Source organism: Trachypithecus francoisi, unplaced genomic scaffold (genome assembly GCF_009764315.1).
Source record: "Trachypithecus francoisi isolate TF-2019V2 unplaced genomic scaffold, Tfra_2.0 Contig01440, whole genome shotgun sequence".
In the NCBI taxonomy this organism is placed as follows: Eukaryota; Metazoa; Chordata; class Mammalia; order Primates; family Cercopithecidae; genus Trachypithecus; species Trachypithecus francoisi.
In genome coordinates, this window is record NW_022681431.1 from 312,738 (window position 1) to 328,223 (window position 15,486).

The 15,486-nt window shown below is 40.1% G+C and overlaps 1 protein-coding gene across 6 annotated transcripts in view; it reads right to left on the reverse strand.

The window, feature by feature from the left end:
• Positions 1-15,486, reverse strand: part of DLC1 (DLC1 Rho GTPase activating protein) — a 440,905-nt gene that overhangs the window by 20,891 nt on the left and 404,528 nt on the right. For 4 of the 6 annotated variants that reach the window (XM_033225795.1, XM_033225805.1, XM_033225815.1 and 1 more), the window contains 2 exons: positions 12,193-12,264; positions 7,343-7,424 (listed from right to left, as the gene is read on the reverse strand). In XM_033225795.1, coding sequence (XP_033081686.1) covers positions 7,343-7,424; positions 12,193-12,264 — 154 coding nt within the window. The remainder of the gene's footprint in view (positions 1-7,342; positions 7,425-12,192; positions 12,265-15,486) is intronic. The other 2 variants (XM_033225844.1, XM_033225834.1) reach the window with 1 other exon arrangement.

Below are 15,486 nucleotides of genomic sequence, written 5' to 3' on the forward strand. Positions count from 1 at the left end.
CCGCCACATGTGATGCTAAGAAAGAAAAGTTTCTGACTGGGCACAGTGGCTCACGCCTGTAATCCCAGAACTTTGGGAGGCCGAGGCAGGCAGATCACCTGAAGTCAGGAGTTTGAGACCAGCCTGTCCAACGTGGCGAAACCCCATCTCTACTGAAAATACAAATATTAGCTGGGCATGATGGTGGGTGCCTCTGATGCCAGCTACTCGGGAGGCCGTGGCAGGGAGAACGGCTTGAACCTGGGAGGCGGAGGCTGTAGTGAGCCGAGATCGTGCCACTGCACTCCAGCCTGGGCAATACAGCCAGACTCCATTTCAAAAACAAAAACAAAAAGAAAGAAAGAAAGAAAAAAAAAGAAAAGTTTGTGATGTCTCCTTTCACAGAAATAGAAACAGCGAAACAGCAACAAAGAACCAAGTAGTTTTTGGCAAAATAAACAGTGTCTTTATTTCAAATTAAAACTCAAATTTAAAAAATTAGTTTTAGTTATCTCTGATGAATCATAATCTTGGACAGCCTGCTTAAAATTTTAGAGTCCTTGCACAGAATGGAAGTTGAAGCCCTCTTTAATATCCAATATTTAGAACAGCTTCCTGTTAGAGAACAATATAATGTGTGCCATAGTCATGGCAATAGGACAAATGATCATTTAAAGAATCTGCATACTGTAACTTCCAGGATCCAAATCTTACTGAGTTCAGGATTAAGCACTCAGGTCAGATTCTTCTTTGCAACAGCTATCCTATTGTAATTATGATACCAATACTTTGACCTCTGCCAAACAGCAATATCAATTTAAAATTAGGGAAATTTAGTTCCATTGAAAATAAAACACTTACAGAAAAAATCCAAAGCCTCATGGAGAAATAATGCAATAGTTGAAAAAAGAAACTCTTTAAATGTGCTGAACTAAATGGTATGTACAAATATGAATGACAGCCCTTCAGGCCCCAATTTTCCTGCCATCTCCCAGATGGTCATCACTTAGTCTTCCTGAAATGAACCTGTAATGTGTCTGTTTGTTATCTGCTATCACCAGTTTTCCAGTTTTTCCTACAAATTGCAATTCTTACATTTTCATAAGATAAGATCATTTAATTCACACAAATTCCTGGGAACCGTGAGACCACCTCAGGGCTTTATCTTCCTGATCCTGTTCTTGCAGTTTGCATAACAATGTTGATGCAACAGAATAGAAAGTATTTTTCCCTGCCTGATAAGCCCGATTTTGACTTGGTAGCCTGTTTATAGAATAAACAAAGATAGCACAGAGTGCCTATGTTCAGAAGAATTCTGTGTTGATGGGGAGGAAAAGAAAACAAATAACTAAGAAAAAGTCTGCATACTTTAAAATGAGTGGATGCGAGGTCCCTCTATTGGGGGTACCAATTACTTAAATGACTTACACCCACAGTGTTTTAGTTCTCAAATGTTTTCAAGATTTAAAGAATCCGGAATAGTTACAGTTAGTCTTAGGTCTGGGTTCCATTAATCAAACCTGTAATCAAATACTCACTTGACTTCATTTGGGCTTTAATGGTTGAATGGTCTTTATAACCAAATTTACTAGTCACAGAGGCCTATGGGGCTGGGGAGGGGTTTAGCTTCACAAACTCTAGATTTTAGTCGAACGAAAAAGACCCAGGAGGCCAGTTCTATAAAGGTCAACATTATCTTTTTATGTTGGTAGCACCAATCTAATGGAATTACAGACCTAAAGCCTAGAGTTATACCCTAGGGTTTCTGTGGTTTTCATTTGTCCCGGAGGACCCCCAAAGAATGTACTGTGCTGGGACCTTATTTCCTTACAGGAACAGTACTGATATCAAATCATAGTTCCAGCTACACAAACGAGGCCTACTACGGGTCAGGCACTATGCTAGGCACTTCCTATGTATGACGTCAACTTCCCAACATACCTATGGTACAGATATTATGATTAACCTTCATTTTACAAATGAGGAAATGGGGCTTGGGGAGGTCACAGATCTTGCTGAAGTCCACATGATTAAAACATGGTGACTCTCAAACCCAGTAACTTCTGTGTTCCTTTCTTTTTCTTTCTTTTTTTTTTTTTTTTGTTTTGAGACAGTCTTGCTCTATTGCCTAGGATGGAGTGCAGTGGCACTATCTTGGCTCACTGCAACCTCTGCCTCCCAGGTTTAAGCAATTCTCGTGCCTCAGCCTCCCGAGCAGCTAGGACTACAGGCGCCCACCATCACGCCCAGCTAATTTTTGTATTTGTAGTAGAAGTGGGGGTTTGCCATGTTGCCTGGCTGGTCTCGATCTCCTGAGTTCAGGCAATCCGCTCACCTCGGCCTCCCAAAGTGCTAGGATGACAGGCATGAGGCACCGCCCCCAGCCATCTGTGTTCCTTTCTAACATAAACATTAATGGTAGTAATAAATGAAAGCAACTTATATCCTAAGGGATTCCTCACACAGTGGCTGAAATGCTGGTTTCATAATCCATCTGTCCAGAAGCCTGGGCCTTTCCCATCCCTCTAAGAACCCTCCCAGGCTGGGCTCCACAGAAATGTGTCCCTCTTATCTCCTGGGCAACTTATACCCTGCTCTGAAGAGGGAGGAGCACAAGGCTGGCCTATCAAAGGTTCAAGAGCTTCTCTGCATGGAGCTGCAGGAACCCAGATAAAAGCACAGCAGGTGGGGACCTGGGCCCCATTGTATTCTAAGTAAAAACAGGCCAAAAACAAAGAAGAGAAGAGGGAGAAGGGGGAAAGAAACAAATTTCCAAGTAAGACTCTCACAAAAATGGTTACAATTCTTAAAGATATTTTCTTGGAATCTGTGCAATTGCTTTAAAAACAATTACACACTACTCCCAGCCTTTCCTTTTCTTTCTTTCATTCATTTTTTTTTTTTTTTTTACAGAGTCACTCAGGTTGGAATGCAATGGTGCTATCATGGCTCATTGGAGCCTGGACCTCCTGGGCTCACAGGATCCTCCCACCTCAGCCTCCCAAGTAGCTGGGACTACAGGTATGCGCCATCATGCCTGCTTAATTTTTTAAATTTTTTATAGAAATGGGGTCTTGCCACGTTGCCCAGGATGGTCTCCAACTCCTAGAGGCTCAAGTGATTCTCCCATCTTGGCCTCCCAAATTGCTGGGATTACAGGCGTGAGCCACTGTGCCCGGCTACATGCTTCCCTTTTAACAGACCAGAAATTGTGACAAAGTTAAAATCTGCTCTAAGGTGGGCTGCTGTGCATGGCTCAGGCATCTGACGGGCTGCTCTACAACAAAGTGCATACTGTAGATGACAGTGTGGAAATCTATTTTCATTATACAACTGTCACTTTAAGTACACATAATTCTTTGCTGTGTTTATAGAAGGAGTCATTTTTAATTTCCAAGGAAAATAGCAATTTGGAATCGTTTTCAGAAGCTTTAGAAAGTCAAGCAATAGAAAGAACATTTCACAAGAGGTATCCTGGTAGTGAATCATAGTTCACAATACTACCCGCACATGCTTCAAGACGAAGTGAATCACTCCTCCAGGATTACTATTGAGTATAGCTCTCCTAATCTTGGCCTACCACTGGAATTGCATTATATAGTAAAGCTAGCAAGATCAGGCCAAAGCCACTTCTCCAAGCCACTTCTCTCACGTATCTCCAAGGGCAGATATATGAACCCCTTGCAGTGTGAATGTAAAAATGCTGGTTAGCAATCTAAATCCAAAAAACCTATAGTCCCACACTTGTAACTTTTGGTTATTGCCAAACTCTATATTTAAGACAATGTCAATGTTCTCATAAAACCCATTAAAACTACAAGTCTTCTTGCCCTGAGTAGAAAAAGAAGCCCCTACTTACTTCTTGACCAAAGGAGCTGTAAGATCTATAAATGTCACAGGTACATGAACACTCTAAACTGAGAATAATGCTAGAGTATATATGAGATCGCTTATAAGATCCCTGCATAAAATATGGTCCAGTACAAGAGCAGGAGGTAGGTGGGAAAGATTTTGTAAAATGTTTAAGCTGATTTTCTGCAACCATATTACCACATGTATTTAAAATCAACTGTTCAGAAAATATCAACAAGGCAAAGACAAAAGTCTATAAAAAGTCTGTCGTCTGGAGAGAACTTCCAAATCACAGGGCAACATTTCAAATAATACTGTAGCTTCGTTATTTTGCTGGCCCTTGAATTCCATAGGCCAAAGGTATTTGGAAGAGGCAGGTCTAGCAAATGAAGTGAATATCACATGATCAGTACAACAAGTATCTCAACTACACTATGCAGCTGACAGCTCAGAATTTGTAATGTGTTTTAAAGAAAGGTGCTGGCTGGGCGCAGTGGCTCACGCCTGTAATCCCAGCACTTTGGGAGGCCAAGGTGGGTGGATCAGGAGTTCAAGACTAGCCGGCCAATATGGTGAAACCCCATCTCTACTAAAAAAATACAAAAAATTAGCTGGGCGTGGTGGCGGGTGCCTGTAATCCCAGCTACTCCGAGGGCGAGTCAGAGAACTGCTTGAACCTGGGAGGCGGAGGTTGCAGTGAGTTGAGATTGCGCCACTGTACTCCAGCCTGGGCGACAGAGCGAGACTCCATCTCAAAAAAATAAATAAATAAATAAAATAAAGGAAGATGCTTGAAATACACCCAATAGAGGTCCCCTTTTCTTCTGAACATTTGTTTAGGCCTCTCAAAAGGGGCATCATTTTCATGAAAAGTCCATTTATGTGAACCTGGGGACAAGAGTCCTGGGGTTTTCCATTACAAACCAGTTGATGACTATTACTGTGTTCTGAAGAATTTCCTTTTTTAAAAAAGAAAATCCAACCCTAGGCCTTTCTGCACTTACTCAAATTTGGGCCTGATAATTTCAGTTTTAAAGCGCTCTGACATCCATCACTGCATTTCCTATGAGGTGTTATTCTATGCAGGAGAGAAAACTGAAGTCCAACTAGCATATTTGGCAGACTCTGCTTCTTCTAGGCTTTCCTTTTCGCCAAAGATCTAGCAGCACAGATTTATTCGCTCCAAAGAAAGGTGGCTTCCCAAAAGGTACTCAGAGCCAGTGTAAATTGCAAAGTACAGAGGATGCTTTTTCTCCCAGAAATGGAAAACAACATTTCACAAACTGATATTCTGAAAAAGCATTCAAGAATTTAATCATGACCCTTTGGCCTGAAATGCTGCAGTGATATTTTTACAACCCAAGAATTCCTAAGCTATTGCTGCTGTCCAGAGCACCCACTCTTTAACTGGCTTAAAATGTGTGAAATGACGTAATGCTTAAATATTTCCTAAGATGCATCTCAGAAGTGACCTCATGCATATGCATGATCACCAGTGATGGACTGAAAACAGATTAATTCTGCTTCACAGCTAAGCATGAAAACATTAAAAAAATGTCTGGAGTAGTTCATATTCCAGATGCGCACTCCTTCCCCTCTCAAAACTGCATCTGTGACATTTTTTTCATTCTCGATGACATAGTTATGATATTACACTCCATAGTGAAGTTCTTGGAATTAGCTTTCTTTCAGAAATGGGTACATGCCCTATACATTTCTATCAGTCATTTAATTGGACTAAAAAAGAGACAGTATTTCTGTGGTTAAGAGGACTCTTTGTTTTTTCCTCTCTTAAACCATGAGAACTAGTCTAGTCCATATACTATTCTAAATATCCCATCTATCTGCCCCAATCCCTGCTTACTTTGGCTGCTTCAAATAACACTGTATTATACGAGAAAGGCAGAAAACAGAACTACCACTGCTTTCTTTGTCTACAAAGAGGAAAGAAATAGTGGATGTCATTTTACCTTCATGATCTTTTTCCAAATTAAAAAAAAATACTGAGACGTGGTGTGGTGGCTCACTCCTTTAATCCCAGCACTTTGGGAGGCCGAGATGGGTGATTGCTTGAGCCCAGGAGTTCAAGACCAGCCTGAGCAACATGGCAAGACTGCATCTCTACAAAAAATACAAAAATTAGCTGGGTAGGGTGGTGTGCACCTGTAGTCCCAGCTATTCCAGAGGCTGAAGTGGGAGGATCACCTGTAGCTGGGAGGTCAAGGCTGCCGTGAACCATGATTGTGCCACTGCACTCCAGCCTGGGTGACAGAGTGAGACCTTCTCTTTAAAACAAAACAAAACAAAACAAAACAAAACACAACACACACACACACACACACACACACACACACACAAAATAGGCTGGGCGTGGTGGCTCACGCCTATAATCCCTGGACTTTGGGAGGCCAAGGCAGGTGGATCACCTGAGGTTAGGAGTTTGAGACCATCCTGGCCAACATGGTGAAACCCAGCCTCTACTAAAAATATCAAAAATTAGCTGGGCGTGATGGTGGGTGCCTATAATCCCAGCTATTCAGGAGGCTGAGGCAGGAGATTTACTTGAACCCGGGAGGTGGAAGTTGCAGTGAGCCGAGACCTTGCCGTTGCACTCCAGCCTGGGCAACAAGAACGAAACTCCTTCTCAAAAAACAAAAACAAAAACAAAACAAAACAAACAAAAACAGAAACAAAAACAAAAACAGAAAAACCCTGAAATTAAAATAATACTTATTTAGTTTCATAATCACATCAAACTATGTGAATTTAGTCTGTGTATAATTTTTTTCCCCCAGAATTTAGCTTTTAAGGGATTTTAGCTTTTGAGAAAAATTAGAAAGGATGAAAAATGTCATGAAGAGCTTGAAAGGAGTATCAGCGTCCCATCGTTGTCTGCTGCACGTTTTATTACCTCTACCTCACTAAAACCTATAAGCTGCCTCTTAGCTTGAAGACCCAAAAGCACAACCATCAAGAATTTCTGACAGTTTCATTCAATTTCACGTCATTTAACTGCCTGTTGCCTATATGTTAAAGGCCGTGCTGAGTTATTTTATAGCCTTATTTCATCCTATCATTATTTTATACGAGGGAAAACTGAAGAGGTTGAGAGGAGCTTCCCTGGAATGCAAGCGCTGCTCCTGTCTTTATATGCCACCCTCCATTTATTCCTCTGAACATGCTAAATTTCCATAGTAGCCTTTTAGGAAATCTTAATCCGAGTTTCCTAACTACCTTAGAGTTGTTACTTGTTACACCAATTATATCATCTCAAATATGGAATGCTATTATTTGAGTACTTCCTAGGACAGTGTGGATGCTATTTTAATGGCAATACTAAATAACAATATTTTACTTAATTTTTAATTAAAAGGTCTCCGATCGCTATATGGTTTGCCAATAAAGACCTAACACAATTAGCAAGGACAAAAGCAAGCAAAGCCTATCTTAGTGATAAGTACTGTGTTCTTAAAAAATAAAAAAGGAAAACACTCAAAACGTGTCCATTTACCTGCATAGAGCCTCAATGGCATCTCTGTCCAAAAAATCATGCTCCCTCTTGACCAAGGAAATATCGATGGGGAACAGGAAATCTATAAGAAAAATAAACAAATGTATTTGTTGAGCACCTATAATCCAATTTGCCAAATAGCTCAGTTTACCAAAGCAGGGAAGAAACTCTTCAGCAATGTACTGAGCACCTCCTGTAGGACGCCTCATTCCCCATCAAGTTCTACGGGACAATAAGGCAATTCAAGCCAATCCTGCGTCACTGTCCTAAAGGAGCTTCAGCTTTAAAGTGGTGGAAACTCAAAATATTGCTTCTGGTCAAGGAGAAGTGGCTCAGAACGTTGTTATACCTTTAAACAAACCAGCAGGCAATAAGCCTCCAGTATAAATTATAATTTAAGCCACAATGACTGTCAGAAGAATGCCGCCTTTTAATGTGGCTGGGCCGTGTGTATGTGTGTGTGTCTTTGCTCATGTGTGATCAGGGAAAAGGTCATGGAAGAAAAATTGAGCCACAGAAAGATCTAGAGAACAATGAAAAGTGGTAGGAAATGGAATGTAATCCACTCACATGGCATCAAGAGCCAAGGAAAATTCAAGATATGCTTTTTTAAAAACAAATATTAGCACTGCAATATGGCCTTGTAGGAACTGATATAACTCCCCTAAAAAGAAAGGGCTAGCTTTAAAGTTGCTATAGAACAGAATCTCAAATCCTTTAATCTGTAGAAGAGTTCATTCAATTCTCTCAAGACAATGAAGAAGCTGTATCAGAACTGAAAACCAGAGGGGGAAATAGTCAACTCAATGGAGGAATTCCTTTCTCTGGACTGCCTAAAAAGATCCCTTGGCAAGTAAATATACCCAAGAAAAGCAGAGTGGAGGTAGACACTGTGGAAATTTACAACAGCTCTAAAATTGCCACTGGATAAAGGCAAGTTATCACCCTCTTGGAGTTCCAGCTATGAGGGCAAATCATGGGCCTCCTCAGTAGAACGCTACTACAGTGCCAGGAGGAGGAGTGTCTCAGTGTGGGGTAACTCTTTGGACCAGACCTGGGTGAAATCAGTCATCACAGCAGGAAACTAGAATCACCACAAGCTAAAAAATTCTCTTTGGCTGGGCACTGAGGCTCACATCTCTAATCCCAGCACTTTGGGAGGCCAAGGAGAGAAGATCATTTGAGCTTAGGAGTGTGAGACCAGCCTGGGCAGCATGGCGAGACACTGTCTCTACAAAAAAAATTAAAAAAATTTTTATAGGGCATAGTGGTATACGCCTGTGGTCTCAGCTACATGGGATGCTGAGGTGGAAGATCACCTGAGCCCCGGAGTTTGAGGCTGCAGTGAACTCTCATTACACCACTGCACTTCAGTCTGGATGACAGAGTGAGACCCTGTCTGAAAAAAATAAATAAAAAATAAAACATCCCTTTGGCCTTCAAAATGGCTAATGCCACATAGTGGAATAAACATGGCTGTCAGTAGTTTTGGAGATACAGGTAATTAGTCCTGTTTCAGCTCTTGTGGGCACATAACTGTTCATTATGTTTTTATTATTTTTTATGATCACTGGTTTTATGGAATGATATGGAATTCCTTATTCTTAGTAATCTATTTTCTAGAGATAATATATCAGAATGAGTATAAACTTATAGTCTATCCTTTTTTTTTCTGAAGGCTGGAGTTGGATTACTGACATTGTTCCCTAAATGATAATATAGGCAGACCAAGGAAGTAGCTATAGTCCAAAGATTTATGAATATATAAAATTTAGTATCACAGAATTACATTTCTTCACTAATTTATAGACTAAGTCTCTCTTAGACAAATGATTAGTGGAACCATTATAATGGAAATAGAAAGACTTATAGTTAATGCAAACTAGAGCATTAGTAAATGAAGCAAGACAGGTTGTAACACTGTTTGAAGGTTGTGACACTGTATTTTGCTTTTTTTGTTTGTTTGTTTTTAAATTTTTAAAATAGAGATGCAGTCTTACTATGTTGGCCAGGTTGGCCTTGAACTCCTGGCCTCAAGCGATCCTCCCACCTCAGCCTCCCAAAGTGCTGGGATGATAGGCAAGAGCCACCATTCCTGGCCTGTATTTCACTGTGAATACACACCAAGATGAAATAACAAAGCTGATATTAAGGAATACTTTTTAATATTTACACAGTATAACATCAGATCTATAAATGTAAATTGAAATTTTCACATGCCTGTTACCTATATGTGAGAAAGTAACTATATTATTTTAGGAATTTCTAAGTTAGTATACCCAGAGCCATATTTCAGATTCCTTTTCTAACGCAAATTAACAATTTTTTAAAAATCTGGTAGGTATTAAATGCAAGTGAGGAGTGAAAGAATTAAACCAGTGATTTTCTTTTATTCACCTGGACTCCCTTTTAAAAGACGATAGTTTACTGATGTACAGAAGACGTTCTCTGAACTCAACTTCCACTGTGGGCTGAAAAGCAGGAAGTATAAATTGCCAAGAACCCAAATCAACCTAAACAGGGGGACATGTGTAGGTTGGTATGGCATGTATGGTATATGTACTCACTCAGCACACAGTGGCAGGAAAACCGGGGAGGCGACGGCCCAGAACAATACGCAGCATACCCCAAAAGTAGGCTTATGCTTCAAAAGACTTGGGAACATGAGGGAACCCCAAATGTAACCTGTGCAAATGCACCCTGTGCTTTAGGATTAAGAAAAGAAGTGACGCAGGGACTGGAATTCGCTCTTAGCAAACATATATATCACAAGAAAGTGCTACCTGGCAGCAAATCAATGCAAAAAATGAGCATAATTGAAGAAAACTTAATTTCTAAATTGGAGAACAAAAGGACAGCCGCTTTGGTGTCACAGCCAATGCAGTTATCTTTCCTTATCTCCAGCAGAGCTATGAACTGAAAATCCAATAGAATGCTGGTCCCTCTTCCCCAAAGCCCTTTTAAATGTTAACAGGTTAAAACTTCTCTCTAAAGGAAAGACAAGCAACTCCACCAAAATAAGCATGCAAGTTAATCAGAAGAAATTGGTTGGAAATATTCTCCGGAATGAAGAAATAGTAAGATATTTTACACAGTCTAACCATAAAACAATTCAGAATCCATCTTCTTGGAAAAAAATATCGTACAATCAATCTACGCTACATAAGGAAGACCAGGTATTCTAACTTGAGAATCACTTTACTATTCACCCAACCTTTGTTTGAAAGTTACCCATAAAATGGAATGCTTTAGTTCATAGCTGTAATTATTTTAAACTGACTTCATATAGAGAATAATGAAACTCCCATTTAAATGAACAGCCTAGGCCAGGCGTAGTGGCTCATGTCTGTAATCCCAGCACTTGGGGAGGCCAAGGTGAGTGGATCACCTGAGGTCAGGAGTTCAAGACCAGCTTGGCCAACATGGTAAAACCCAGGATCTACTAAAAATACAAAAATTAGCCGGGCATGGTGGCACACACTTATAATCCCAGCTACTCAGGTGGTTGAGGCAGGTGAATGGCTTGAACCCAGGAGGCAGAGGTTGCAGTGAGCCAAGATCGCACCACTGCACTCCAGCCAGGGCGACAGAGCAAGACTCTGTCTCAAAACAAACAAACAAATACACGGACAGCCTATTTATCTTGACATGCATGGAGCGTGAGCACTCCCCACCATATGCAGAAGCTGAAAGAATGATCTCAGTATCCAAGAAATCCCCAGGGCACTGCTAAGAAAATGAGATGATAAGAATTCAGCTCAGATCCTATTTTTTTTTTAACCATTTTTCTCAGTTGAAAAACTGAATGCCACAGAAAACATAATATTCATTAAAAGACAACCTAGACAAAGGTGAGATGCCTAATTACAAATGGTGGGAAAGATATCTGCAACATATGACCAATGAAAGATTAGTATATAGAATATAAAGAGCTCTTATAAATCACTAAGAGAAGCATAATGTGAGCAAACAAATGTGGCCAAGTGACATGAATAAATTCTTCTTACCATTAAGGATTAGGGAAATGGCAGTCAGAATCTGTATATCATTTTATATCCATTTGGTTGGCAAAAATTAAAGTCTGACAATATCAAGTGTTGAGGGAATGTGGATACATAGATTGGTAAGAGTGAAAATTGGTACACGCACTTTCGAAAAACTTGCATTGTAAAATTGAACATACATATTCTTTATTACCCAGTAATTCTGCTCCTAGGGATAGAAGTGAGATGAATTATTATGCATGTACCACAAAAGATAGATGCAAGAATGTTCACAACAGCACAGCTTATAAAAGCAAAACAGAGAAAGCCAAAATACCCGCCAACCAGAGTGTGGACATGAATAAACTGTGGTTTCTTGTGTAATACACAATGGTGTATTACACAGCACAAAGCAAATGAACAACAGGCCATACAGTATAGAAGAATCTTAACAATACAATATTAAGTGAAAAATAAAAACCCCATGAGATTACATACAGCACAGTACCCTCTTTATAAAGGTAAAAATAACTTTGTAAAAATGTACTTTTCAGGAAATGCAATAGAATTATATAAAAAGAAAGGAAGAAAATGATAGTCTTCAGGATGCTGATTACTTTAGGCAGGGAGTGGCAGGTGGTAGACGGGGGAGTGGCAGGCGGCAGACGTGGGAGTGGCATGGGCGTGTTATCATCAAGGTGCTAGCTTTTGTTTTCAGTGGTGGGGGTCTTGCATGCTTACTACATTTTTTTTTAATATAAAACATGTAAACTATAAAACTGCTGAAAATAAGTCACAGATCAGTAATATTCGCAAATAAGGGATTATGATTATGCCAACTTTTAAAAAATGGCATTCCCAGCTTACCTTCATAAAGCTGTGCATACTGGGGGAAACCAGTTGCCCGTAGCCAATCACAAGCTTCCTTGGCTTCAATTTCTAGAACAGAATTAGAAGAAAAACAAAATTAGCCGTGTGTGCCTCAGCATGCTTATTTTCCCTGAATAAGATTTGATTTTATGATACAAGCAAAACACGACTACCGCTGAAAATACGGAGAAGCAAACAGACATACACGTTGAATTCAAAAATGCGTCTTTTCCGATTTGTTCACACGCACATGAGGATGTATTTTCCCTTTACGAAAAATAAAAATGGGGTCCTGGGAGCACGTTAACTCATTTTGTGCTGCTTCTGAAGTGCTCTGATTACAAATGGTTATGAAAATAAGGCATCATGAGAAAGTTGAAGATAGATTAAATAACTCATTTTAAGCCTGGCCAGCCTATTGTACTACTTTTCACTTCAACAAAAGGCCGCAAAGTACCTCCACCAACACGCTAAAATAAAATTCATCGGAGTAAAGTCACAGGCTTTCTGACACCCAGGGTTTAGGTGTTTCAAAAGCCCCAGACCTTGTGTTGTCTCACTGTCGAGTGCTCAGATACTCAACGGGTATTAATCCAGCAGGAGAGGCCCAGGCTGTCAAGGAATATGGAGGGCACGAAGTCAGTAAATCCCATAATCTTGGCAGGCAGAAATGGCTAATAAAGCTTCTACCTCCCTGTGGTTTAACATCTTGTAGATAGTATCGATAAACAGAAAGGCCAAGAGCAACTGACACACTGTGTTAAAACTCATTGGAGCACATATTTACAATCCTGTTAAAACTGACTCACTGAGGAGGTCCTGGGAACATTAGTTGGTGTCTCTGCTTGCACAAAGAATATTCCTTTCAACTCTTCCTCCCACCTTCCTCAGGCCATGAGAGTACTCAGTTACACAAGTCTACTCACTCATTTACAAAGCTCTCAACATTGCATAATTAATGCCACATTCAAATCTTCATTAAGCATCTCTCTCAACCAAGTGGGAGACTAATAGTTCATATTAGAAGTGTACACATCTTATTTTTGTCCAGTAACTTTATGTTTTCAAAGCACTTTTTCACCTATTATTTCATGAGTTCCTTGGCCTTTGAAAAAAGGTAATTAAGAAAATCCAAATTCATTAAAGCAAGTGGGAATTTACTCACTGAGCACAGGAAAGAGAAAAAAACAAAACAAAACCTGCCATCTCCTGATGAGTTCCTTAATACCCAAACTAAAAACAATTATGGCAGTAGCCTGGAAATAAACAGCATGGCAAAGTGAACTTCATTAATCTTTTCAGTGTACCAGTGAAAGTAGCATTATTCAACCCAAGACTTAGGATTGAATTGGGAGCGAACGATAGAGTGACATCAGTGTGGAAGAACTTCAATGTCTGCACTGAATAGAAGTGTAGAATTGTCCAAAGTGAATTATTTGAGCTTACTTTTTTTCATATGTGTATATCCACATTTTGTCTCAGTAAGGAAATAAAGATGTTTTAAATAAAATTATTAAATAAACACTCCCAGAAAACGATATTGCTGGAAAAACATATACAAGCTCAACATTTTATTTTAAAAAATAAGGAAATTAGACTGGGTGTGGTGGCTCACGCCTATAATCCCTGCATTTGAAAGGCTGAGGTGGGAGGATCATTTGAGCCCAGAAGTTCAAGAGCAGCCTGGGCAACATGGCGAAACTGTCTCTACCAAAGAAAAAAATTACAAAAATTAGTCAGGGGTGGTGGTGCGCTCCCATAGTCCCAGCTACTCTGGAGGCTGAGGTGGGAAGATTGCTTGACCTTGGAAGGCTGAGGCTGCAGTGAGCCTCAATGGTACCACTACACTCCAGTCTGGGCAACAGAGTAAGACTCTGTAACCAAAAGAAAAAAAAAAAAAGAATGAAGAAATTACTTTTGCCCTATCTGTGTGCCCGCCTCCTCCTACAAAAGATAGATATGGAAAGAAAAAAGGCCGTTTGTCTTTAAAAATATTTTAAACACACATTTCATTTGGCTACTTAGAGGTTATTTTCATTGAACAGATTGTTAGACATTGAACAATAGATTGTTAAAAAGTAAATGTGCTTGCTTTCTTAATATTTAACTTAGTAAGTGGTGAGTAACCAAAAATTCTCAATGGCCGCCCTTTTTTGACGATAGAGACACGGCACTAGGTCAGCACACATACAAAAGCCTTAATTAGATACTAATTCACTAGCCAATACTGCCAGAGCATGCGCCTGCTTTACTTAGAAAAATATTTTCATGCCAAGAGGCATGGAAGATGTAAGATATTAGTTTTTTAAACAATCTAACTTTACAAAGTATTTATTTAAGCTCCTATGTGATTTGAGGAACACAAAAATGCATATTCCTGTCTTGTTCTCTTTTTTTTTTGAGAAGAGTCCAGCTCTGTTGCCAGGCTGGAGTGCAGTCGCGCAATCTCGGCTCACTGCAAGCTCCGCCTCCCGGGTTCACGCCATTCTCCTGCCTCAGCCTCCCGAGTAGCTGGACTACAGGCGCCTGCCACCACGCCCGGCTAATTTTTTGTATTTTTAGTAGAGACGAGGTTTCACCGTGTTAGCCGGGATGCTCTCGATCTCCTGACGTTGTGATCCGCCTGCCTCGGCCTCCCAAAGTGCTGGGATTACAGGCGTGAGCCACCGCACCTGGCCTTTTTTTTAAAAGACAGAGTCTTGCTCAGTCACCTAGGCTAAAGTGCAGTGGTGCGATCACAGCTCACTGCAGCCTCGACCTTCCGGGCTCAAATGATCCTCCCATCTCAGCCTCCCAAGTAGCTGAGATAAGAGGCATGAGCCACTGTGCCTGGCTGTCTCTCTTATTTTCTACTGGCCCTGTCTAAGAAATAAAATGACTCCAAATGGTCATAAATTGATCAGAAAAGCTGTGTCAAAATAGTCACTCTTAGGGCCACTTAGTTAGAAAGAATGTAAACAGGCGAACGTTTGCTTCTTCAGCAGATAATTTAATTAACAGTTTATACAACGGCTAAAAAGCAGTACTCCCCAAATGGCAGAGATCTAATCATCTTATCCTTTCTTGTCTTCACCCTAAACAAATGAGAATTTGTCTTTCCTTTTGATATGAAACCATGGGAAATAGACAAGCATATGACTATTTTACCAACACAAAAAGTCCACTCATGAAAACTTAGGCTGCATTCAAATGAGACCCTAACCCACTTTTTTTGTAGAAATCAGAATTAGAAAACTGTAAAAAGTTGTCACATATTTTTTAGAAAATGGAATATTTGTTGACCTCGCTCCT